Below are 27,319 nucleotides of genomic sequence, written 5' to 3'. Positions count from 1 at the left end.
CCGGCATCCCCGGGGCCTCGGCGCGCTCCGCTCAGTGGACGTCCAGACACCGATTCCGTGCGCGTGCCTACCGGAGAGGAGCCTCAGCAGACCTGCGCTTTTAACACGACAACACGGCCTGGCGCTGCGGACTGTTAACGGGCACTTTTTGCACCTCATCCCCGGACCGGGGACTCAGTTGAGCGTTCGGATCGGCGGACCGGACTGAATAATTCCCAGGGCTCAAAGTGAAAATATACTACTACTAGTGCTTTCTTTTTTTCCCGAATTTGTCCATGCAGGTTTACACTACTTGCAGCACCTGCACACGTCGTCTTTCTGTCCTGGAGCGCGGTGGACAAGAAGAAGAAGGATCCGAAGGAGGCATCTCTGTTCCTCGCAATTAAAAAAAAAAAAAGTGTTTTTGTTGGACCGTCCAAAGTCCATTTTGTGTCGAGCGCCGTCGGTCATGGACGTGCTGGCGAGTTACAGTATTTTCCAGGAGCTGCAGCTCGTGCACGACACGGGCTACTTCTCCGCACTGCCTTCCCTGGAAGACAACTGGCAGCAGGTGACCGCCGCGTCCCCCCCCCCCCCCCCTCACCCCCCCAGCCTGCGAGAAAAGAGCGCACGTTTTTCAACTTTCACATAAGTGTCACTTGACTTGTTCTGCTTCCGTAGCGGTTTTGTGCGTGCGGCGCCGCATCCTCCCGTTTAAACCTCTCGCTAGTTGTCCCGACTGCTGCGAAACACAAAAGTTCGTACGAATATTTTCCATGATGTTTTGTGCACTACTAAATGGTGGGAAAGAGTGTTTGAAGAGCGAACGTTCCGTCAACGGGCATGTTTTGATGCTTAAAAATTGTCCTGGTCCTGCGTGGGTTCCCTGTCGCGTGCGCACATCACATGTATGTGTGCCTGTCAGCGGTGTTGCGTGTGTTTTTTTTTTTTTTTTCTTCTTTCTGAAATCTGTTACACTGACAGTCTGGAAATGGGCGCGTAATTTAGGCAGAAAGAGCTCAGCGGTTGGCATATAACAACAGACTTGTTTTTAAATAATGCATTCGCATATGTCAGATTGCTTAGTTTTCAGGCTCTCGGAACAAGGAAGCGCTCCCCACGATAATAAATACCAGATGAGCCCCCTGCGAGGATGCGCTCGCGGCTCGTTTGCATTTACGCCGGTTATTCATTTAGCGGCCGTTTTTTCTCCAAAGCGACGTACATCTCGGAGAAAAAAAATCAAAAAGTGAATCACATTAACAGAAGGAGAGATTTTGGATGCAGATACATGATTGTCGAATACAGTATTTGTCACTTTCTTTCCGTCATGAACCAGTTTGCATTTTACGCGAGTGAAGTCCCATCCAAGGAAGTCTTAGGGGCATTTTGTGAAATGAAGGCGCGCGGTCCTCACAATGAATGAATCACATCGCGTTACTGTACCGTTAGGGAAACTTATGAATGTCGCCTTGCTTCTTCCCACACGAAGCTCACCTGTCCGTCGTACCGAGCGCATCGGGCGGACTGGGCATTTGATTTTCTGCCATCATGTCGATTCCGTGCTCAGTCTTAATGAAGTGTACCGCTAGCGGCACGGGCGCGAGCGCGCGCCGAGCCTCGCGGAGCGACTCTGCGCTTCCCGGCCTGTGCGGCGCGAGGAGGGCCGCCCGGCGCGCGCTCACAGCAGGGCTCTTCTCCATACACTCCTTCGCCGCAGGACAGAGGGCGGGAAGCCTCGTCAGCAGTTTACACATCTACAGTGTATCCCAGTCAGTTTTTTTTACAGTTTTTGGCCTCTTGCTGTCACATCTCCAGCTGGCCCCTCTCTATATGCCTTTGTATTTTATATGTAACTTCCTGTAAATTTCCATATGTGTCTCCCAGACCCTATTGCATCTGTGTTTCTCAAACTGGTCTTTTTCTTTCCCCCACCGACAAAAACTTGCACAAGCTAGTAAAAATGGGGATGTAGCTAGTGCTGTTGCGTTGGGAGATGTAGATTGTAGCATCTTCTGCTTGTTTAGATTGCCTCATCCCTGACGGCTGCTGTCCTCAAGTCGAGCTCGTGGCCTTCGGGTGAAGCTTCCGGAATGCTCGTGTAGACCAGGCTCACGAAAGCTCGAGTTAAGAGGCACGGGTTTCGCTGTGTTTCATCCTCTCTCGTTCCACGTTACGAAACTGTATCAAAATGCACGAATGCTAAAATGGCCGGCGTTGGCCCACTCTTGAGCACCCGTGTTTATTTATCGTGGGCTAGTAATTCCAAGAAGGCCGTGGAGCTCACCGAAGAAATGCGCAGTATACATCGAAAACCTGTCGTAATTCCTTTTGATGAGCTGCGAGAGATAGGTTACAGTTCGGATGAAACGGTAGCTTCTTCTTCAGGCCTGCATTATTAAAGTTGAATGCTTATACTGTGCATTATGATTTCATAGCAGCATGCAATATTAAAGAGACAATTGACATACTCCTCTTGTTTTCAAAAAGATGAGCTGTCATAATTTGTCCACAGCCTGTGAGCGATTGATTCAGTTTTGATGGGTTCTCACGGCACGACAATGAAAGAGTAGTGCCCTCCGTGATAAAGTCACTAGCCCAATTTTTCAGAGGCCAGTTCCAGTCAGGGATGTATTCAATGGTAAGAAAATGGCTCTTTGATGGAGTTTGCTCAACGGGATGTCCAGATGAAGAAGTGTGAGCAGTTTTAATCGATGTACAAAAGATGATAACTAAAGCATGGGCAGCCAAAGTGGCCCAGATAGAAAGCAGCATCATCTCAGGAGCAGAATGCGATGTGAGCATCCCCCAGTGAGAGGGTGCGGCATTCCAGGCTCTCAGTGTGCTCTTATAGGCCTTCAGCCTTGACTGTTCTGGGTAAATGGGCCAAAGTGAAAATGGGTCATTCTGTGCGTGCCTTTCTCTCACAGGCCTACAGGATGTGTGTTCAAGTGTTATGTGCAGCCAGTCTTGATCGACCCTTATTTTTTTGTTCTGTTTTGCAAACAGCCTTTCAGAGGTTGGATCATCCTCTCGATTGATTTATTTGCAGTGGCACCTGTTACTAAGTCCCGGGCTGCAATGGGCTTGAAGTCTCTGAGTGCAGTGGCAAACGACAGGGACCAGGCATAATGCAAACAGATCCCATGGGAGAGACAAAAACCGTTTGGCCAAGAAGTCTTCATAGAGGCCACTGGCATCACCCGGATATCTTAAAAATGAAGTCATAAATAAGGAAATAGCACCCGAAATAATACTGGTACTCTGTACTTGTGTATTTGTACAGCCAGGCCCTGTCCCCAGTTTACAGAATGTAGCAGTGTTCCTCTATGTGAGCATCATTCTAGATATGTTTCTCCCAGGACACATAGTATGTTAGCAGCAGCTCCTCATAACTCCATGCTTGGCAATTACTCTGCAAGGCTTCCTCCACAAAAGCCTGCAGATGCTCACGGCTCACTCAGCCCTCTGGCACCCTGGACAAGTGAAGCCTGAGAAAGATGATGAATTTGCTTACAAGCACATCCTACGCTGCAGCATTTCAGGTTCCATAGTATAGTGATTTCCGATAGTGCTGAGGGCACTTTGCTCAGGAGCTGTGCTCGTGAGCTGTGTGCATTTTTGTATCTCTAGTACCTGGTGAGATGCATGTCCCTCAGCACCCCCTGGTCCACCTCCTGCTATGGAGATGCAGCGACCTGTTCCCTCTCTGTGTTCCAAGTAAGCTCCTGATCATAGAAGTACAGATTACTTCATTCTCAAAGGAGCGAAGCTGGGGTTTTGCAGAGCAAGAAGATACTGGGGATTATGAGCAGGCTGCATCACATACTAGAGGGGTGCATTTTCTTGAGCAACATGGTGGCACAACATGAAAACATGGTGTCTCGGAGCACCTGGTCTATGTAATTGGATTTAGGTTTGATCTTTACTCTGTTCGTGTGGGTTTCTTCCGGGTGCTCAGGTTTCCTCCCACAGTCCAAAGGCATGCATTGCAGATTGATTAGTTGATATATATATCAATATTGTGTATGTGTGATATCTTGCTGTATAAATTTTTCAATGATTGCAGGGTCTTTAGTAGTGTGTATACTGTATATATATATATATATTTACTCTCAATATATAAATGTATACATGTATAAAGAGAAAATGTGTATATATGTATCTATATATACATACAGTATATATAACACTGTAAATAACCTAGGATAAAGGTATTAAATACAAAAAATGCAAACATCCCAGCTCCGGTTTTGATACGCAATTTTCGTTTTCCAGAACAAAAAAATCACGATAATGACATTTATCTGAAGTGTGTCAAAATAATTTATGAAAGTTATGTATTGCATGAGTGAAGCCAAAGTGCAGTAATGTAGAGTAGCTGGCGCTAGTGTACCATCAGTTGTTTCCGGTTTGTTTCCTGTCTCGTCTTTGCTTTGATGCGTTTGTGCAGTGGCAGTGCAAGAATGACTGCCAAGCCTCCTTTCTTCTCCTTCCACCACAACTCACAGTCAACTGTTCTTCTCTTCATTTGGTGAGTACAGTAACAGCTCACTGCAGCAAGTTGCATTGTTTGTTCATTTTAAATTGTTGTCTGCAGTTGTTTTTAACATAAATTTTATTACTGAATGATCATTGCTGCGTACTGAATATAAGGAAAGCACAGTTTCCAAAACATACCTATTAATGATCTCATGAAGTGTTTGATAATCATGAATCATCATATGTTTACATCTAGATTGCTCTGTTGGTGTGATGCACTTTTGTATTGTTGTCTGAGATGTGTGCCTCTTTGGGGAAAAGCGTCCTCTAAATGAATAAATGCAGGATTGTTTTATGTCAGGCTTAAATTATGGGTTGATAGTTGTATGTGTTTTAGTGATATTTGGGAAATTTTTCTTCAGGTTCTCTGATGGGCTGGGAATGTATTATTATTATTAATAGGCTTTTGGTATTCAAAATTTCTGGTACCCCGTTCAGGGTTTACGCCTCCGCCCCTTCAGCCTTGCGCCCAATGTTTCGGGGATAGGTTCCGGCTCGCCGCGACCCTGCTCGGGACCAGTGGTTATTGAAATTGGATTGGATGGATATTCAAAATTTTTTCAGGAACAGAGTCATTTCATAAATCGAGAGATTGCTATACTTTATAGTTTTAATTTTAAATTGCTTCGGACGGGGGGGCACGGTGACGCAGCGGGTTTGGCTGGGTCCTGCTCTCTGTTGGGTCTGAGGTTTGAGTCCTGCTTGGGGTGCCCTGTGACGGACTGGCGTCCCATCCTGGGTGTGTCCCCTCCCCCCCTCCAGCCTTATGCCATGTGTTGCCAGGTTAGGCTCTGGCTCACCGCGACCCTGCTTGGGACGAGTGGCTTCAGCCTGTGTGTGATTGCTTCGGACAAAGTGTCTGCTGAATGAAGACATGTAAATGTAGTGGAGGAAGGATGAGGGCTAACAGCTCAGTGAACGGCTACTTAATCCCCACTGCGTTAGAAGAAAGGTGAGAGGAGAATGGCCCAAAGACCTGGACACTTCAGTTTGAGAGCCTCCTTCTCAGCCCTGGACTTTCATGTTCTAATGGGCTTCACTTTGCTCTGGAACTTGTCATCCATCACAGCTGTCTCCAGTGTATGTTATAGCACTCTTCAGTCCCTCAGTGAAGTTTACAGGAGATTACCGTACAAAGACAAGTAGTTAACTCTTTGAAACTATGGTTTAGGTTTGTCAAAAGGTCTCTGAAGCACAGACCATAAAGCAGGAGTGTGATGGCACATTCCCCATGGAAACTTTCATAAATGTGCCATCGCAGGCATAACATGCTGCAGCTAAGCACATCTGTAACACCAGGGAGCTAGAGACTGGGGAGCCTGCTGAGTCTCAGCCCTCTCAGCACAGTGCCAGTCCTCCTCTAGAAGTCTGGGCCGAGACTGCAGACGGGACAAAACGTATTCACCCACCCAGCAGAAAAACTCGGCTCCAATCTCTGATTTTTACAGTATGATTTGTTTGTCACCAGTCTTCGTTATGATTGATCCATTACCAGTCTTTCTCCGCGTTCTGCTGTTATGTGTAAAAAAATGAGCTGAGCGATGAGGCACCAAAACAATGAGATGTTGCTGAGGTCACAAGTGAGGCCATGTTTGATGCCTTTGATTCCTCTGCGTGGTCCAACGGTCACATGATGCCCATTGCGCCATGTTGCATGAATGGTCAGCAATCAGACACCCATCCACAAGGATCTCCGCTTCCCATGGAGGTCCCCAGGTTCTAACTTTTGCGTTTTATACTCATGGGGTGCATCCTCCGTTGAATTTTCTTGCTTTTTGTTGCAATTAATGCCCTTTGTGTTGAGGATAGGCTCTGGATGACTGTGACCCTGAGTGAAAAAAAGTTGATATTGATTCTGAATGAATGATTTTTCCTTGTTTTTTTTTTTTTTTTTTTTTTTGCCTCAGAGTCTGACATGAATCAGTTGTTATAATGAGAGTAGATATGGTACTCGCCATCCCTTCGGTTCTCGCTGTAGTGGCTACATCTGTCACCCTGCAATCAAAGGACCCAGGTTTGAATTCTACCCTTGCTGCCCTCTCCTTGATCAAGGATTACTGAATTAATACAGTAAAACTAACCAAGCTGTGTATATAGGTAATTTGTATAAAAACGGGTCATTCCATGTAGCTTAGTATAAAAACTAAACATTGTAATTCACTTTGTAAAAAAAACACTGAGTAAATGAAAAATGTAACTGTAGGCAGACAGACCCAGGATACTGAGATTATAGCATCTTGGGAGTTAATGTCATACCTGTGGTTGCTTTGGAAGATCTTAAATATACATTTAGATGATGCTGTTCTTCAAAGCAATTTACAATGTTAAGATACCTACAATTATTTACCCATTTATACAGCTTTTATCATTTATAATGATAAGTGTTTTGCTCAAGGGTACTGCAGCTGGGATTTAAACCTGTAACTGTTGGGCCAAAAGGCAGCACCTCTAACCACTGCACTACCAGCTGTCGCAAAAATTCGCTGTCAGAAGCGGGATTTGAACCCAAGCCTCCCTTAGGAAACCATCTTCAGTCTGTGATGTTTTGACATTATTCAGGGTCAGCCCGATTAGCATCCTGTCCTGTGCTTTGGAGACAGGCTTTGGGCCACTGCAGTCCTGACTTGGACAAGCAGTCCCTGATAGTGATTGTGAATTCCTAATATTTTGGAGGCTGATAGACTGAGATCCAGATGAGAACATTCCAGTAAGAAGATGAGACTATGAACTATGCGTCCTTATCATAGAGGAAACAGCCTAATGATCTCTAACCTGGAACACAACCAGAACATGCTTCGATTCCAACTTCATTCGAATGGCCCTGTTTTCAGAAGGCAGTATCTACATGGAGGGATCCTGAATCTCAGAGAATGGAGGCTTGGTACAATTGGCCCTCTTCCATGCTTCTTTAGTGGCCAATGGCATCAGCTCAGCTCAGCTCAGCTCTTCCTGCAAAGACCTACCAGAGCTGACTGCCTGTCTTCTGAAGGTGTGTATGCAAAACACCGTATCTATGTGTTCACTTATGAACATATATTGAGAGAGGCCACTACCCTCCTGGATGTGTTCGGTCCCTTAGGCTCTTTCTAAGGTGTGTTGCATCTTGTCCCGAGTGCTGAATCAGTGTTTGCCATTTCTTCCCAGTAGTATCTCTAATGGAGTTAAGTTTTTGCTGGGGAAGATAAAAGGTCATGTTTCGTGGAGTAAAGGGTTTAAGATGTTTATCATTTCATTCATCATTTGGACCCTTCCTGCGTTGCTGTGGCTACAGCCGAGGCTTGGGCCGCAAACCTTGCTGAGCAATGAGCCTGTTTCATTCTTTCAGGCCCTTTTCACTTACTTCAAGACTTTTCACTTCCACCATCTGTTTTGAATTGCACCAGATGGCATTCTCTATGTCCAGTGTTGATCTGGCGACTGATCTGTTACCTCTCCTCACTGTTCAGTTTGACCTCACAGAGTAAACCAAGTATTACCTATTGCCAGAAACAGAGTCTGGGATGATGCCCTGTACCGCATGTAGACCACTTTAAGTGCTGCTCAGAAATAGGGAACTGCTACTACCCTTCTGCCAGGCACATAGAGAAAACAGTAGCCCTGATGAAGTGCAAACTGGTGTTTAGAGTTTTTGCCAGCGCTGGACTTTGAGAATCGTTTTATGTTGGACTGTGTTTATTTATGAAATTTATTGTAAGAGTCTGGATTGCGTGGATGCTGGTTTTGCTCTCGTGTTTGTCGGCACTGGCAAAATGTTGACTTTGGGCACCAGTTATACCATCTGGCACCTCTTTCTGTAGCAATTCTGGTTTTGGCTTGATGCAAAACGGGAGCCTGAGCTGGGCTGGAGCTATCTGGGTCGGGAGCTATTTTAGTTTGGGATGTAGCTGGAAATGCCCCTGGGAGCGGGACAGCCATGTTGACCGAGTGGGGGGGTCTGCTTCTTTGGATATGTGAGTAATGTACTGTTTGCAGAACTTTCTTGCTTCTTCCCTTCCCTTTGATTGCCTTTGTCCCGTGTTCTTCAGAGGATTAGTAACTTTCATACGTGCTGCTTCACGTTCTGGTTTTAGCCTTGATTTGGACTACGTGGTAAGGATCCAGGGACCCAGGCAGGTTCTTGTGTCTTCCCCATGTGCACCTGGGAAGTGGCAGGCGTTATACCAGATCCTTACCTATCATTAGGCGTCCCTGATTTCTTACGTGTTCTTCCTGCAGTTTTCAGTACTAATAGACAAGCAAGCCCCTCGCCAAGGTCTTCTTTGAGTCCTCTGTCCTTACAGGGAATCACTCAGTTGACATAGGAGGATTGGCAGTCGTTACAGGAAATGTGTGAGTAAGTGTGAGTGTCAGCCTGAGCACGAAGTCTGATGGAGTTTTACACTGTTCATTCCTGCTGTTGCAAGTGGCATCACTGCCAGAGCGAGCTGTTTCGTGCTAGGAGGATGACATCATTGTTTGTTCATTTTATGTGTGTGGGTGTAAAAGCTGAGGTGAAGGGCAGCCCTGTGGTGGTGATTCACGGCCAAAGGCCCCTGTCCTTATTTGCGGTTAGGAAATGGAGCTTGGTGTCTCACACTGCAGCTTTCGTGTTTCACGTGCTTTTCAGGCCACCTTTTTGTAAACTGCTGCTTTTTTTTTTTTTTTTTTTTTTTTAAACTTACTGTCCTCGATGAGCACAGCGTCAGTGCAACTTTTAACTAGACGTACATTCTTGACTGCTTTTGTTCATTTTCGTATGTCGGAGCAGGAGATGTAGAGCTGTCCATATGAAATGGAGTTATTTATACATTTTTACATAAATTCCAAGTTATGTCTCCTTGGCATTTCCTTCTAATCCCCACAATCAAAAATCTGTTTTGTTTTTGGAAAAACCCTTGGTTTCTCGTTTTTAGTAACGCAGCTAAATCAACCACCGTAAATGCAAAGGGGTATTTCTGCTTTGAATGGAATAAACCAAGAAGTGGCTTGGAAAACAGAAGTTGGATGGTTTTTCATTGCTTTCGGCCCAGATGTCCTTTCTTTCTGATTCCCTGTGGACCCTCTTGAGTGTAGAAATGAGAAGCATTTCACCCCCTTGCTTAGAGAGACACCACTGGAGGGAATTGCAAAACCAGGCAGAGTCTACTGTATTTACTTCAATACTACCAAGTTCACTCAGCACTCTACATGTACTGTATTTATAATAATTAGAATTATAATAATATATATAGTTGTCAGGGAACTCAGACCAGAGACTGAGAATGAGGTTGTGGACCCAATCGCGGGGACGTTTACTTTCTAGAATGGACGAGGGGACAAGCCAAAATCGAGGTCAGGAACAGGTGGGGGGTCTTCCAAGGAACAGACGTCGTTCAGGGGCCGAGACAAGAATCAAAATCCGTTGAGTGAGGCAGGAGGTCGGGAACCGGGAATCTCAAGAACAAGATAAAACAAGGGCAAAGGGACAATGAAGGACCGGAAGAAGGAGGTAAGAGACTAGCGTGCAGGATCACGGGCAAGAGCGGCGAGAATCTACAAGGTTCCGCAGTCCGGCGAGTCGGCGTGTCTCGTTTTGCGTCCCGCTGCTCCGATGAGGTGCAGATGCGGTCGATTGATCTGATGGCGTGGGTGTGACAATAGTAAGTGCAATGTAATTTCTTACTGTCACTTTCAATGATTGCCTTTGACATAAAAAAGCAGAGGAAGAACTGAACCCATATACAGTTCTCCTGTCAAGATTGATCTCACTTAAGTCTTATAGCTCCGAATTCAGGAATTTTAGCAGCCTTTCGTGCCACGCCCCCTTGTAATGAGTGGGTCAAGAGTGCAGGGGTGTTGTTGGGTCTGGAACCCAGACATGGGGACCAAAGAACACCCGGCAACACAGATACATACCAACGTCTGCTCTGGCCTCCATGGATCCAGCCGTAGAAGAGGAAGGAAAGAGAGCAGCCTAAGCTGGTAGACTATTGCTGGTGTTTCACCATTTTAGTTCCGGATGGCACAATGCCTAAATAGAGGGGGGTGCAGTGGCGCAGCTGATTAGATTTCTTCCTGCTTTCTGGTGGTTCTGGGGTTCAAGTCCTGCTTGGGGTGCCTTGTGACAGACTGGTGTCCCATCCTGGGTGTGTCCCCTCCCCCTCTAGCCTTGCCCCCTGTGTTGCCCGGTTGGGCTCCCGCAACCCCATATGGGACAAGTGGGTTCATACAATGTCCAAATATGCACAAGGAAGCAAATAATTCTTCCATCTAAATAATATATGACATATTACTCTTAAACAGACTGTACTCCAGTTATGTTTTGCTTCCCATTCAATACAGTTCAGTTCATTTTTGCATAGACCCCAGGATGGCTTACTTCTCCTTTCTTATTCCTGTTTTGTTTGATAGGGGGGCGTGGTGGCGCGGTGGCGCAGTGGCGCAGTGGGTTGGACCACAGTCCTGCTCTCCGGTGGGTCTGGGGTTCAAGTCCTGCTTGGGGTGCCTTGTGATGGACTGGCGTCCCGTCCTGGGTGTGTCCTCTCCCTCTCCGGCCTTATGCCCTGTGTTGCCGGGTAGGCTCTGGTTCCCCTGTGACCCTGTATGGGATAAGTGGTTCTGAAGATGTGTGTGTGTTTCACAGCATTACTTTTAAGATGTGACCATAACTGTAGCCAGCATTGTGAAACAAGAAGGTTTTTAAATTCTGGGGAGACTCTGTCTTCTGAGACAAAAGTGTTTTACCTTCGCTCTACTATCCTCTTCCCTGCTGTCAATGTGTGTGTTTCAACCCCCCCTCTGATTTGTCTTTGTCTCTTCACATTGCTCCTGTCTCTCATTATTCTGCCTGACTATTGTGCTCAGTAATTAAGAATGGCCAAAAATGTGTTGTAGCACTCATATCTACACCGCCTCCCACGGCCCTCTCATCACCTCCCATGGATTCGAATACCACTGCTACACTGATGATACCCAGCTCTTCCTCTCCTTTCCACCTGGAGCATCAGGCATTTTTGTGTGCATTGCTGCCTGCCTGTCAGACATCTCTGCATGGATGTCTGATCACCACCTACAGCTCAACCTCTCCAAAACAGAGGTTCTTTACCTCCCAGCTGGCCTGTCTTCCTGTCATGATCTCTCAATCAAACTGGACAACTGAGTCATTTTGCCTACCTCCTTAGCTAAGAGTCTGGGAGTGATGATTGACTCAAGTCTGTCCTTCTCTCAGCATATCAAAGTCACAGCCTGGACTTACATTTATTTATTTAGCAGATGTTTTTCTCCAAAGCAACAAATGTAGTGTTATGAGCCCACACACCTTATTCACCAAGGTGACTTATACTGCTAGATACACTACTTACAGTGGGTCACTTATCCATGGAACACACACACTCTCTGTCACTCACACACTATGGGGGAGCCAGAACAGCATGTCCTTGGACTGTGGGGTCAAACCCACACAGACACAGGGAGAACATGCAAACTCCACCCAGACTGAGCAGGGATCAAACCCACATCCTCTTACACTACCAAGGTACTGTGAGACAGCAGTGCTATTCAGTGTGCCACCATGCCAACCTGCTAATACAGCTGCATAACATCCACAGCATAGATCCTTACCTCACAACTGACTCTGCCCAACTACTTGTCCAGGCCATGGTGACATCCCGTCTGGACTACTGCAACTCTCTCTTGTGTGGGCTTCCTGCTACTGCCATCAAACCTCTGCAGCTTCTACAAAATGCTGCTGCACGAGTTGTGTTTGACTTGCCAAAGTGTTCCCATCTACCTCCTCTACTCGTTTCTCTGCACTGGCTTCCTATAGCTGCCCGAATCAAACTTAGGGCCCTGGTTATTGCCTACGAATGCATCAATAGAACTGCTCCCAGCTTTTACAGGATCAACCGCTACACCCCAGCCAGACCGCTTCGCTCGTCTACTTCTGCCCGCTTGGTGGTCCCGCGCACGAAAGGCTAAGCACGGAGGTTCTCGGCTCTGGCTCCGTTGCGGTGGAACGATCTCCCCCTCTCACTCAGAACTGCTGAAACTCTGTCCACATTTTAAAAGGCTCTGAAGACTCACTTCACCCATGGTCTCTTAAGCTCATGTGAGGTGTATATTTTCATCCACCGTAACTTTACGATCATGCCCGGACAAACCTTTTACGCAGCTACTCCTGTAATGTACGTAAATGTTTGTGTATCTCAAAAAAAACAGGAAGGTAATCAGGAATCATCGATACTCTGAGTTTTATGCAGCTACTCGTGTGATGAACATTGGTGCATATAGTGGAATGAAACAAACTAACTGTACTGAAGGATCACACGTCTGCAACTATGTCTCTCTTTCTCCTAATGTAATGCAAACATTGTATTTTCTATGAGATGTACGTCGCCTTGGAGAAAAGTGTCTGCTAAATGAATAAATGTAAATGCAGATGTAAATATCCGGAGGTGGGTAGTAATGAGTTACATTTACTCCATTATTTGTTCTTAAGAAAATTTTTGGATGAGTAGCTGTGCCCGAGTAATTATTTTTTTGAAAGCTACTATACCTTTACTTGAGCACTCTGTTTGGCTCGTCCATCCACTTCTGCTGATACTCAAAATGCAATGTCCCCAGTCCCATTACAAGCTGTTTACTCAGTCTAAATGGCGCCTCTTTCGCTGGGTATGGGCATGGGGGTAATCCCACCCGAGAGCCTGAACGGAAACCGCAGTACCCTGACTGGATTACTGCAGTAGGCCACAGCCATTAGCCAGCTTGCACACGAGTGAACAGCAGCTCTCCCCAATCCTGTTAAAGGAAGGCACAGCATCTGGTCCCTCTCCTGCATGAAGCTGGCTGCTGTCCCTCTTTTTGTTGCGTGTGGTACAGTGGTTTAAGGGCATGGACACAGCCGTTTTTTTTTTTTTTTTTACCCTTGCAAAAGTACTTCTACAAAAATTGCTTCAGTAAGTAACTGTGTGGGTGAGTAAAGTGGAGCATTTTAAAAGTAATTTAGGTGCTTTGGAATTATATATAGAATTAATTAGTCCTGTCAAAATATCTTTGCTTAGTTACCAACTCATGGCTCAAGAAATTATGTTGAAGGCATTTGAGAAACTGTTGAGTCTCAGCTGCAAATTGTTCTCTATCGCGTGCGAAAGGCATACATGATGTTGTGTGTCACGGGGTGCCGGTGGAGATACTGTGGAGAACGAAGGGTCCATTGTGTGCTCAACGTACACTTAGTCATACAGATTGAGTGGGGATGCTGTCTGGCCTCCCTCCAGCTATTTGTGCCTAAGGTGACCTACGACCCTTGTGGAAGGGGTCCCTGCAAGCTATAAAGAGACCAGATTCCCACCAAGGCTCCACCAGGGTCTGCTGTCCTCACTGTCAGGCCAGGTTTCCTGCGAGTTAGTGGAGGTTTCACCATTTCCAATGCCTTTGCCTTTGTGCTTCTTTTACATGCATCATGATGATGCTTTCATTTTAAGGCCATTTTGTTTTTTGTTATATGTTTGTCTCGGGTCAAGCGGTTTCAGACTGCGTGTGTTTGTCTCGACATTGGATTTATAACCAGTTTTCAAGTGTTTGGAGGTGCTCTTTTGGCGGAATATTTGACTTTGTTTGCTGCAGTAAAATCCAGCTGTGTAAAGGTTTAAGGGACATCTGGTAGTGTAGTGGTTAGCGCTACTGCCTTTAGACACAAAAGTTGTAGGTTTGATCCTCACCTCTGGCTGTAGTACCCTGGAGCATGGTACTTACCCTAAATTCCTCCAGTAAAAAAAAAAAAAATACCCAGCTGCGTAAATGTTTGTACGCGTGTAATAATTTTGTCATTGTAAGTTGCTTCGGAAAAAAGCATCAGCTAAATGAATGAATTTAAAGGGGTAAAACTATAAGATGTATGTTGCGTTGCGTGAAAATTACCCTCCTATTTTTTTTTTTTTTTTTTTTTTTAGTTTGGAAAAGAAACAGGAAGTGTCTTTTGCTCTCATGCCAGATTGTATAGCTTCCAACACAATGGTCAGGATGAAGCTGTGTTTGAAGATGGCCACCCCCCACCCCTGACCCCGCTAGGCTTTACCAAGCCACCTGTTCAGAAATCGGAACAAAGGGGGTGGTAGCGATCAAAGGACAAACCAGGGCATGACCCCATAGCCTGTCTGGAATATCCGGCGGAACCCTCCGGAGAGGAGCCCGCTGCTGGATAATCCTGTACAAGCCTCTAGTGAGGAAAATCTGCAAAGAAAGAAAGAAAGCTGCATAGCGCCTCTCGTCCAGCACCTCAGGGGGAAGCCGTGTGGGTCATGTGAGCATTTGGCGGCGACGCGGAGAATCCGTTGGTGTGAATTCGTATTCCCCCGCGCGCTGAGAAACGTAACGTTGAGGATGAAACCGTCTATTAGCCGACACGCCGGCGTGACGATCTGCGTTGTGCAAACAATGTTCACCTGTCCAGTCATCACGTTCCAGCCGGCTTCCGTTCACAGAACACATTTAACGGCGGAGATTGCCACGACCGCGCGGGCCTGTGCTGTTCCAGCATTCGTCTTTTGCGGAAAAGTGGCCTGTTGTGAAGGGAAGGAAACGAGGGGTGCGAGGACCGTGAGCCCCGGCACGGGTGCGCAGTTGGGTCGGACTTGTAGAATTACAGAATTGGATGCCCTGCGGGTCCTACCAGCTGTACTGTACTAAGGAGCCTCGGCTCCTGTAATGAAACCAAATGAGAGGGACGTGGCGTGCGTTTCCATGTGAGCCAGTGTGTGCGTTCGCTTGTGCGTCAGTGACCAGTCTTGTTAGGTGTGTGAAGAAGAACAGAGGACGGGCGTGTGAGGAGAGCCCCTCAAGGGATGTGTCGCACCGACGACGGCGTGCCGCCGTGCTGCGGTCGGCCCAGTGGCCGGGTTACGATAGCCACGGCGAGCCACTGCCGTGTTTTGGAACATCTTTTGACCGTACAGAGCTACATATAGACAGGTTTAAACCGGTATAGTGCGGCCCCTGTTTCTCCGAAGGACTCAAACTCCGACCAATGCACCAGTCATTTCTGAAGACTTTGCTAAGAGCTTTTTTGGCATCCTCTGTCGTGGCTAAATAAGGAGCTACGTGATGAGAGCTAAAGCACTTACATTAAAACCTGTTTGTGAGAACTGGAATATGCATTGGCTGAGATTCCGGTAAATGTATTAGTGAGATGATGTGCTGATTTTGTCATCCAGCACCCAGATGTCATGAGGCCAATTTTGAACACTGTTGTGTATTTTCAGGTTTCAGCCACTGAGGTGGATGGTTTAGATCCCATTTCCACCATCTCATTGTCCTGCATTGCCTTGTAAATCCTAACGAATTACCACCCTGCTTTCACTCTTTGTAGGGGGCATGGTGGCGCAGCGGGTTTGACCGGGTCCTGTTCTCCGGTGGGTCTGGGGTTCAAGTCCTGCTTGGGGTGCCTTGTGATAGACTGGTGTCCTGTCCTGGGTGTGTCTCCTCCCCCTCCAGCCTTACACCCTGTGCTGCCAGGCTAGGCTCTGGTTCACTGTGACCTGCCCCCCCGCCCCACTTGGGACAGGTGGTTTCAGTCAGTGTGTGTGATTTCCATCTTCATAATACTTCACTATGACCCTTGCTGTGAAAGGTCTGTTTGAGGCTAGGAAGCAAAATAAGAATTGCCATGTGTTGAACCAAATAAAATCAGTTTACCTTAAGCCAGTACTTGCTCTCAAGTATCTCTTGAACTTTGTGATGGCATTGCAGCAGAAATTGAGATCTTCATCTCTTTGGAGAAAAGCCTCTGCTAAGCTGTTAAATGTAAACTAACCGGTAAGTCGACGTTAGAGACGTACTTCTCGTTTCTTTTACCGAAAGTCCCGTTTCAGTTTTCATCAGTTACTCTGCTGAAATCGAGTCGTTGTTGGTAAAGAACCATCCACCCCATTCCATGAGTGATATGTACACTTTCATTAAAAATCTGCCATTTTACAAAAATAAGATTTCTTCGTGCAGTGGATTTGAGGAAAGTACGCAGTTCACTAAATGTGTTCAAGAAATTATTTCCTTTCCTTTGGAAATTTAGTTCGTTTCACAGGGAGCCAAGCAAAAGAGAAGGTGAGAAAGATTGTGAAATTAAATAAATACACTTGGATAGATGGTTTCATAAATAATCAGTTCTCGTTCTCTTTGGATAAAATTAACTCCAGAAAAGCACCCAGCGGCAACCATCCGTCACATTGTAATCGCCTACCTGTGATGGCCTGCTTGGACAGGTAGTTTTTGCAGCGTCCTCAGTTCCTTTAATCTGCTCTCTACACGGAGGTCCATAAGAAAGAGGCAGCAAAGAATGGAGGTCTGCGGAACAAACGTACCACATTTTTGGAAGTCCAAAAAAGTTCCTTAGATTCTTGATGAAATACCAAGTTCAAAAGGTGTTCTTAGATATTTTGATGGAAGACAGGAAGTATAAAGCAACTGAATATGTTGCTCTCAGTGGCAAATACTATATTTCGTCTATTGCAAGAAGCATACTTCCAAATTTTTTATTAATTGAAAATTTGGAGGGGGACACAGTGGTGCAGTGGGTTGGACCGGGTCCTGCTCTCCGGTGGGTCTGGGGTTTGAGTCCTGCTTGGGGTGCCTTGCGATGGAGTGGCGTCCCGTTCTGGGTCTGTCCCCTCCCCCTCCGGCCTTACGCCTTGAGTTGCCGGCTTAGGCTCTGGCTCCCCGCAACCCTGTATGGGACAAGCAGTTCAGACAGTGTGTGTAAATTTGGATGCTTCCTAACAACTGATAGCATGTTAGAATCAAGCAATTACAGTAAGTTTGTGATGATACACCCGTGTATTCTTTAGGTCTTGATTGAAAGGAGTGCTTAACCTATAAAACACACACACACACTTTCAGAACCGCTTGTCCCAGACAGGGTCACAGGGAACCGGAGCCTACCCGGTAACACAGGGCATAAGGCTGGAGGGGGAAGGGGACACACCCAGGACGGGACACCAGTCCACCGCAAGGCACCCCAAGCGGGATTCGAACCCCAGACCCACTGGAGAGCAGGACTGTGGTCCAACCCACTGCGCCACCACACCCCCAACCTGTAAAACTTAACATATAAAATGAAAGGTAAAGCACAGAGGTTCTCGGTTCTGGCTCCGTTGTGGTGGAACGACCTCCCCCTCTCACTCAGAACTCCTGAAACTCTGTCTACATTCAAGAAGGGTCTGAAAACTCACCTTTTCCAGACCCATTTCGCCCGACATCTCTCCAGCTCACGTACGGTGTAAATGTTCATGCACCGTAACTTCATGAGCATCACCGGATAAAGCCTTTGTTCAGCCACTACTCCGGCATTGTTTTTGCTTTCTTGTGTATTTTATAATATAAAAAAAAAAAAAACTTGGTAGGAGGGTATCAGGATATGTCTGTCCTGTGTTTTATGCACCTACTTGAACAATGAACCTCGGTGCAGCAAGTGGTAAGAAACAAACTAGGTTTACTTGAGTCACATGTCTGCAACTGTGTCTCTTTCTCTTAAATTGTACTTTTGCTGAGATGTACGTCGCTTTGGACAAAAGCGTCTGCTGAATGAATAAATGTAAATGTAAGTGTAAAACTGTTTTCTTCTTTCGGAATGTGTAGCTAATGTATTTGTTCTGAAACCACCTTCCCTCAGACTTGCCTGGAGCTGGAGCGCTACCTGCAGACGGAGCCCAAGAGGCTGTCGGAGCTCTTTGATGAGAATCTGGACAGCCTTCTTACGCCAGCCTTCCTGAAGGAGGATAGTGATCACGAACTGTCGGAACCCGTGCCGCCCAATTCAGCCAGTCAACGCAGCCCTGCAACCGTACTACATTCCCCTGGCACCTGTTCGGAGAGCCAGACTGGTGTAAACGCAGCCCAGTTGAGTGCCGTTACTTCCCTCACGCCGCCATCGTCGCCAGAGCTGGGCCGACACCTAATAAAGCCAGCGGTACCGCCGATGTTGACAGCCAGGGCAGACGGTACGCTCACACTCAAGCTGGTCGCCAAGAAGGTGGGGGTCGGCGGCACCAAGCTCGTCGGCACACGCACGCCGCCCTTGCCTCCGAGCCACGGCGCCACATCGAGCGACAGCGAACGGGGCAGGACGGAGGCGCCTGCTGCGGGGGATGCGCCCGAAAACAAGAAGAGAGTCCATCGCTGCCAGTTCAACGGCTGTCGGAAAGTTTACACCAAGAGCTCGCACCTGAAAGCTCACCAGAGGACCCACACAGGTGAGAGGAAGTACACAGCTCACCTCTCCTGGTTGCGTACACATAGCAGCAGGGAGCGTTATCATTTTCACCCTGATCTGTCAGCTTGTCTCAGTCCAAGTCCACTTGGTCTGATTTTTAAAGAACATTCTGAGATGAGGGGGGTGCGGTGGCGCAGCAGGCTTGGCCAGGTCTTGCTCTCTGGGGGGTCTGGGGTTCGAGTCCTGACTGGTGTGCCCTGTGACAGACTGGCATCCCGCCCTGGGTGTGTCGCCTCCCCCTCTAGCCTTGTGCCCTGTGTTGCCGGGTTAGGCTCTGGTTTGCCACAACCCCACTCTGGACAAGTGGTGTGTGTGTGTGTGTGTGTGTGTGTGTGTGTGTGTGTGTGTGTGTGTGTGTGTGTGTGTGTGTGTGTGTGTGTGAGAGAGAGAGAGATCCTGAGCTGAATGCTGTTACTAAGTGATGAATAGGTTCCACAGTGCTTTCCCCTGGAAGTCCAGTTCTGTCCAAAGGGTTCTGTTGTTGCTGCCCGGCTTTTGACCCTGAAACAGGCTACACGCTGGTAGACCTCCACGACCTGCTGAGACCCAGCTTCGGCGCTGGCAGTCTGTCACATCAGGCCAGACTTTGAGGCCAGATTCTGCTAGGCTCCGAAGCCAATCATAGCTTCTGCACAAATGCTTACGCCAAGCCGGTGTGTCCTTTCCGAAAAGGAGTGAGAAAGCAGCCTGGAGATGCTATGGCGTGCTTCTGTTTCTTACTTAGGAGACTCGCTCAAATGTGTGTTTTAATTGGCGTAATCCTCTTTATTGCTTATTATTTCCATAGATTTCTGCCACAGTAAGAATAAGATTAACAGGATTTAAGAAGCCCGCATGGAAAGTACATGGTCCTGTCTGATTTATGTCTGGTGTCTTTTAGGCAGATAATAAATTGTACAAAAAGATGTAGTCAGTCTCTCCGGACTTCTTCAAGCTCATTTTATTGCAGCCAGAAATAGAAGGCTTCAGCAAAAGTAATAGTCGGTGAATAGCTTTTACCCTACAGCTTTAACAACCCCAGAGATAATGTTAGCGTGTTCTATCTCCATTTGGCTTAGGAAATATAATTAACTGCCACCAAGGCACCTGTGAGGCTGGCAGGGTGCGGTTGCTAGGAGACCACATTAGCACCAAGCAAGAGCCTGAGATTTATTTGCTTTTTTTTTTTTACTTTTTTGTACCAGTCTCAGTCTACTGTACTGCTTTGGCTTACACTGAGCCACACACCCCCCAAGTACTCCAGCTGTCTCTGGCCCTGCCACCCCAGTCCCAAAATGCACTGTCCACCAGACCCGGACTCTGTCCATTTATGTTGCCAGGCAACTGCATCACACTTAGCAAGCACAAGCTGTAATTGTTTGGTGATGCAGAGTATCCTTGGGTGCTCGGTTCACCCGGGCGCACTGCTCTCTGTGGTTTCTTTCGTGGCTTGGTTGCTAGGCAACTGCATTATGCATTCTTGCCTGGGTGCTGTGTAATTGGCTGGTTTGGTGGTTGCCATGGCTTCATGGCCAAGCCTGGCACATTGCTGTTCAGCCATCAGTTGGGCAAGAAGAGTAAAGGGGTTTAAGAAAGGGAAATAAAGAGATGGGTACTGAGGGTGGGGGATGGTTGGGCATGCACAAAGGCCAATTTGTGAGTGTGGGGTGTAAATCTGTCCCTCCCTTACACCTGAGTCCCTATCATTCACCTAGTAACTGGTCTTCAAGGCCAACTGGACAGTTTTCCAGGCAGAAAAAGCTGCTTGAGATAATAAAGATAAAATCTGCTACAGGTTTGTAAAGAGGAGCCCTGAAGTGGAGGGGCTACTGAGGAGGTTGAGCTGGTTTTATGAACTGAGGGCCTCCTCTCTAACTCAGTGGCCCCAACACAATTTACTGCTATCCTTCAAGGACATTCTTTCCTGTTCTAAAACAGTTCTTGCAAATAATAATTTTTGCCAGCAGCGCACATAATCCATTCCACATCCAGCGCAGTTCAGGTCATTTAACCATATTACGTTGCATCACCCTGCGTTCCTTAATGAGGTTTTATTAGAAAAACTATAGAGTAGAAGACACTAAAGAAAGGAGGTGGAAGCAGCTGGCTATAATAAAGGCAATAATAGGTCTCAATATTTGTCATTACTGGGCCTTCTGCTGCAGATCCATTATGCAGGAACCTTATTGCCCAGACACTCTCTATAACCCTTGATGATGATGATGATTATTATTATTATTATTATTATTATTATTATTATTAGCCAACACTTCTAATGTTAGATTTGCACACCAGTGATTTACCTTTTTGCTGTGTCAGTTCAGGGTGATTACCTTGCTCAAGGGTACTAAAGCACAAGTAAGTATATGAACCCTGTTCCTTCTGTTGAAAGGCAATAGCTTTAAGCACGGCACAACCTGCTGATCTCATGATGAAACAATGCAGTCAAAAATGAATTTTTTTGTGTGCAATCTGTCAAAGAATTAATTTTAGTTTCTTTTTCCTGGAGTGTTGTAAGCTCTAAATAAGGGTTGGGGGAATTAAAAGGCTTTCTTGAATGTCACTGAAATGATGCAGTGATGCTGCGAAATTGTTTAATTTGGCATGCGGTCAGTTTGAAGGCTGCTTTCAGAAGTTTATCTGGACAAATCTTTGCAATCTGTGTGTGTTTGTACATGTTGTGTGTGAGACGGTGTGTTTTCAGGAGAGTATGGAGGTCTGGGCCATGACAAAAAAATGCATTGGTGTGTCTCACCCCCCCAGGCGAGAAGCCCTACAAATGCTCGTGGGAAGGCTGCGAGTGGCGCTTCGCCCGGAGTGACGAGCTAACACGGCACTACCGCAAACACACAGGCGCCAAGCCCTTCAAGTGCAATCACTGTGACAGGTGAGACACACACACATGCACGCACACGCACACACACACACACACACACACACACGTACACGTACATATTAATCAGAGCATCATGTGCACACACAGGGCAGCCTAGGGATGCAAACATATACAGATGCTTGTCCACAACGTCACGTAAGATCAATTATATCAAGGCAGAAATACCTAGACACACTGTCTCGAACTCAACAGGTACGTTCACAGACACACACACACACCTCACATGCTCCCCTTTTTCCATTAACTACAGCTAGCAGCAGCTGTAAGCAAGTAGAGTGTCATAGAGCGCAGCTGTGTGGCTCACCTCTGCGGTTCTGGTGTGGACCTCCACACACAAACAGAGCCAGAGGTTCTCTTCACACACCCAGCATTGTTTCACACACTGTGTTTCCACACCCAGCCATTATTTGGCAGCGAAACACACGAAGACATTCTAGGCGTACGAGACCGCCTGTATTCAACTCACTTCCACGGTGTCTACAGTCATGTCTGGTATTCCTCTGTGTCCGTGACTAATAATAAGATAACGAACACTGCTGTTGACAATGAATGAGCCAATATAATCATTAAATAGGAGTTTTTTGAGACAATATATTTTTGAGAGAAGCACGCCCTTAGAGTGCATCGCAGAGCCGTATGGGATCGATGCGTGCGTTGCTTGATGGGATTGACTCACCTAACGGCGAACGCAAGGATGGATTAGCTGAGCCCACTCTCCTGGGCGGTGAACACTGAGTGCCATTAACAACAGCTGGCTGCACTCCTTGATTTGACATGTTCAGGCTCCGGGGAAATCTCGATTACAGTGAAAGAGGCAGCATAACAGCAGAAGTGCTCAGTGACTTACATTTACAGTTAATACATGGTATTAAATGTCCCTCCTACCCAAGTCTCCCCTCAAACAGACAAACACACACATTTCCGTCCCCATAATGGGCTGTCATTCATCCCGTCTAATGAACCCTCAGCAGGCTGAAGGTAGCAGAGATTCACTTGGCAGCTGGTATGCACAGCCTGCCATGCGTCTACCCTAACACTTGTTCGTTCCCGTAACCCTCCAGACAGGTACGGTGGTAAAGCCCAAGAGTGGGGGGCACTTAATGCACTCCCACCCAACCCAACCCACTTCCATCCCATTAGAGTGGTGGTACTAATTCACTGCAGCAGTTCAAGCAGCTGCCTGCATCTGGCCTGCATTCTTCAGAAGGCTCACAAACGGAGACTGAGAGTGAGGGGAGTGATGACAGCGGGGTGGGGGGAGAACTCCACGCCGGTGTTTCTATCCCATGACCCAGTCCATTGTAGATCCCGCCTTTAACCTTAGTCTCGTCTGTCGTATTGCTGAGGTTGGCGGTTCGAAAATCTCCGGGGATTTCCATTTCAGTTTGAACCAGTTAATAATGGATGTAGCCGGAGGCAATTTTAATTTTCAAAAATCGTTTCGCATATTTTTCCACTTTCATTTTTGTTTTCCTTTGGCCATGTTCATTAAAATTCGAATTAATTTCACTGCAAACATCCGGTAAATCTGATACAGTAACCTGTGTGAACACCTAAACTTGGAAGTATTTCACACTGAAGATATGTCCAAAATTATGGCATATGTACTGTAGTTCACAACATTAGCAAAAAACCATTAGTAATGATTTTAGAGACACACACAAAGTTTATAAAATGTATGTATATATTTGGTTTGATATACGTGTATATATAATTTTTATATGTTTGCAATAATTCATGTTAGCATACATTAAAAATTAATTATATGACTCTGGCTCACATAAGGTCCACTGCTGCAGATGTCGAAGGGAAAATGCAGCACATCATACATTATTCAATGAACGAGCGGTGTGCTCGGTGCTCCAGGAACATTTTAGTCCATCAGTGTGAATGCACCGCACAGCCTGCTTCTGCGTTCAAAGTAATGCAGCCTCTAGTGCTGCTGCCTCCTAATTGTTCATCATTCCCTCAAGGTTAAGGATGTGTTTTTTTTTCCTGTGAATAATGGATTTTTCAGTCTGCCTCACAGTCCCGGCGCGTTCGTGACGGTCACTGCTGATACGCAAAAGTCCCTCGTTGCAACGTCGATTCTTACAACCTTTGTCACGCTGTCTTCCTGCAGGTGTTTCTCGCGATCGGATCATCTGGCCCTGCACATGAAAAGGCACATCTGAGACGACGCGCAGCCATAATTGTGTGTGTGAGCGAGAGAACGCGAGCGAGAGAGAGAGCAACGCAATGACGAGCAGCAGCATGCTCCAGCCGAGAGGAGGCTCCCGCAAGGGGATTTAGGGGCTCTCAGGACTGACTCCGAGGGCCAGTGTGCCGGTCACCACCAGCACAGGAGATCAGGTGGATACAGGCAGCGCACGAAAGTGTGAGAAAGAGAGAAAAGAGGGACAGAGTTACTTGGCTGTATCCCTTATGAACCCACTTAGACCACCCCATCTCATTTGCATCAGCTCATTAGTCAAGCCTTACCTGGCAGGTGTAGGGAGCCAGTCACTGCCAAGTGATTTTGCTGATCTGAGTCGTGTGCCATTTGCTGTTAAATTTTGTGTCTTACACAAAATCCAAAGAATCTTTGGGAAAAGATCCACAGCACAACCTGTGTAAACTTTAAACCGTAGCAAGGCAGTTGAGGAGTTGATTTTTAAAAAAAAAAAAATGTCCAATATTTTGACTTGCTTTGTTTTTCCTTTTTTTATTTCCTTTGTTTCACAGAAATATCGATCACAGTAAAATATGTAACAAAGCCAAATTTTTATGACAAAGACTTTAGAACTGGTGGCCAAATATGAGAGGAAGCCCAGGAGCAGTGCTTGCCAGTCGGCTGAAGGAAGAGTGTAGACAGTGGTGACTGCTGCCCTCCACGGGGTGCCCGCTGTGCGCTCTCACTGTCAGGCTTCATATAACCACAGGGCAGAGACATTTCTGCACTTTTTGGAGATGCTAACTTTTTAAGCTGAAATTCCTTAATGCTTGTTGGCCTATTGCACTGATGATGTGCACGTACGGAGGAAAGAAACATTATAAACCTTCAGGATGCACAAGCAAGAGACGTGGACGTGGCAGTCCAGTGCTGGGCAGGTGAAAGGACACATTAAGCAAATGCTTCATGGTTGCTGGCCCCAAAAGAAAGGAAAGGCCTTCCGTTGTCTCGCTTTGTTCGTCAACACAATTTGATGCAAAAGAAACTCTGGAGTCAAGTGTCTCCTTCAAGAGGGACCAAGAGAACCGGTTGAGGTCCTTTGGCTTTTCTGGAGTGCATGTTCACAGTGCTGAAGTAGGGGATAGCCCTTTGGAGAAACTGTCCTGCCAAGCAGTCTACGCTGGAGGTTGGACAATGCAACAAGAGCTCATCTGTGCTTCAACCCTGGAACTGGAGGACATTGAACTGTTTCATACCTGTTGTATGTACTGACCTTTTCATTGTTGCCTGTGTATTTGTCAGGCAGGAGAAACACACTCACATACAAATACAGATACACAAATTCAAGCTTTCCATGCTAAGGTCTCTTGTACAGGAAAAGTCATGGATCGGTTACATAAACACACAGCTCAAAGCAAAACACTGCATGGCAAAATCACACTCGCATTGCTTCCTGGAATTATTTCTTCTGCTACAAAATTTCATGCAAGAGCTTAAGTGACTCTTTTTTTGTTCTAATACCTTGAATGATGACTCTGAAGAGAGAGGCACATTACACCTTATTCTCATCTTATTATTAACCACTGCACAGCAAGCCTACAATATATCCAAACATGGACCATCAGCCTAATGCTTCTGGTGACTCAACTTCTGCTTTTGTCCATTTGTTGGACGCTTAATTGGCTACTGGAACCCTGAAAAGAGATCAGCTGATGTTGCCTATGGTATGATATTCCCAGACAATCCTAGAAGAGCTCTCCCTCCAGGAGACCCTGCACCTTGCCTGGGCGCCATGCTAAGGGACATTCATACAGCATCTCAGCCTGAGACCAGTCTACACCATTAATAACTCCACATTGTACCTGTATAAGCACACAGACAGTCTTTTTCTAAAGACAAAAAATAAATGCCTCCTTATTTTTTAAATGATCAATTCTCTGATGATAAGAAGTTTTGCCAATTTTTTGTTAGGATGTGGATATGTCCTTCAGCCCTAATAATACACAATGAAGTGGCAGCTTGACTAAGGGTTGGCATGTGAGTGTCTCTACAGGTTTTTTTTTTTATGCTTCACTCTTGCCGAGTACACACAGGGTAGGTGCGGCATACACAGCGGAAAATATGTTTCCCTGTGCTTAAAGCAGTGTAGGTGATGAGAAAAATCAAGCTGGTGGACTTGTGAGCACCCTTTGCCTTTCTTTGCGTTTCCCTTCAACCTGCTTGCATTTACCAGTCCTTGACTGTTCAGTTGCGACAAACGAAAAAAGGATCAAATCGTCATTTATTCAGATTTTTTTGTTCATCTGTGCCATTAGCGTTTCATTTTTATATACCATTTCTATACATTTGCCATTACTTTCCCCTGGTTTCTGTTAACCCTTGATGGAAAGTGTCTCTACTGTGATCTCTAAACTGTCGACAAATAGGGGTCCAAGCCTCCAAGTTTAGTGGAAAAAAGTGTATATATACCACAGTCTCACTATGTACTATGTAGTTTATGCAGATGCTGTTAATCACTAATATAGAAACCATTCCTATCAGTTAACAGCTCCTTTGCACTTAATGACCCGAAGCACTATGAGCCATCGACACAGTAAAATAGCTTTTGTCCCGGGGACATTTCTGGTTCACTTACTGAAGCCCTGTAAAATGTCCTCACCTAGCAATTCAACTCAGGGAAAATTGCTAAGGTGGAGGGTGTGATCACAGACCAAAAGAAAAGGTCCCGAAAACAAAAGGAAAATTCACAGCCCACATTGCAAAGTATGTAGTCACTCTGCTAATTAGCAGTTATTACCGCTATTATTACAGCTGTTGCTATAGCTATTGCCAGGAAAAAAAACTCACTTTAACCAGTATATGAAATTAAGCTTGGTAGGGGATTTGCAATAAGTCTTGGGAAATGTGCAGGGTTAAAATAGTTTTGAGCTGCCCACTTTTGATGTTTATCCATCTTGTGCAGCTGTAATATTGACAGGGTAACACTATAAACAGAATGACTCCCCCTTTAAAATTTTAATGCAAGTTTTCAGAAGTTTCCGCATCTAATGCTAGTGTACAGTTTGGAAAATCTCTAGCGTGCCCCTATTGATAAACATACATGTAATTTCCCTTTGCACACTATGTGGCATGCTGAACTAGTATGATGACTAATGTAATTGTAAGAGACGAAGCGGGAGACAAGAGTTGCAGTGCTCGTCGGTGGGCGGGTTTTATTTAGTGCGGGGAGAAGGAAGGGGGTGGAAAAGGAGGGCCAGGGAACAGGTAGGCTGGGGCTTCGTGCAGGACAGGGGGGCAGGGAGCCTCGGGTCGGTCCGGACGCCGGCGTCGTCTCCTGGTTCGGGTTCGGGTGTGTCTCTGTCTCTCTGGATTCGCTCTCCTCTTCCGTCTCTTCTCTCTACTGCCGGGCACTGGGGAAGAAATAGGGAAGGTAATCAGCCCCAGCTGTGGCTGCTTTGCCCCCGTCCCCGCCCCCCTCCCGGGCCGCCTCAGCATGCTACGGTAATGTACTTCAATGCCCATTAATATTCACTGGGTTTACGTTTTTCATAAT

At 46.4% G+C, this 27,319-nt stretch overlaps 1 protein-coding gene across 2 annotated transcripts; it reads left to right on the top strand.

Annotated features, from left to right (window-relative positions):
• On the top strand, window positions 1-27,175 carry LOC108918909 (Krueppel-like factor 7). Of its 2 annotated transcripts, XR_001964874.2 has the most exons (5): window positions 1-550; window positions 18,140-18,719; window positions 21,482-21,605; window positions 23,737-23,966; window positions 24,339-27,175. XR_001964874.2 is itself a non-coding variant. In XM_018726527.2 (4 exons), exons 1-4 carry the CDS (start codon window positions 449-451, stop codon window positions 23,786-23,788), a joined length of 858 nt encoding a protein of 285 aa, XP_018582043.1. In that variant the 5' UTR covers window positions 1-448; the 3' UTR covers window positions 23,789-27,175. The 2 variants fall into 2 exon arrangements, 1 of the variants encoding a protein (XP_018582043.1); XM_018726527.2 differs by having other exon boundaries at window positions 23,737-27,175.
• Window positions 27,176-27,319: the final 144 nt, after the last annotated feature.

The sequence above is a fragment of the Scleropages formosus genome, chromosome 24 (assembly GCF_900964775.1).
Source record: "Scleropages formosus chromosome 24, fSclFor1.1, whole genome shotgun sequence".
Classification (NCBI taxonomy): Eukaryota; Metazoa; Chordata; class Actinopteri; order Osteoglossiformes; family Osteoglossidae; genus Scleropages; species Scleropages formosus.
Note: the sequence above shows the minus strand (reverse complement) of the source record. Positions and strands in the feature narration are given on the sequence as shown.

What these genes read in the sequence shown, in the direction of transcription:
- LOC108918909 (XM_018726527.2), top strand. Translation starts at nt 449, where the DNA reads ATGGACGTGCTGGCGAGTTACAGTATTTTCCAGGAGCTGCAGCTCGTG. An exon ending in TGGAAGACAACTGGCAGCAG is followed by an intron (nt 551 to 18,139) that starts GTGACCGCCGCG and finishes ACCTTCCCTCAG; the next exon opens with ACTTGCCTGGAGCTGGAGCG. An exon ending in TCACCAGAGGACCCACACAG is followed by an intron (nt 18,720 to 21,481) that starts GTGAGAGGAAGT and finishes TCACCCCCCCAG; the next exon opens with GCGAGAAGCCCTACAAATGC.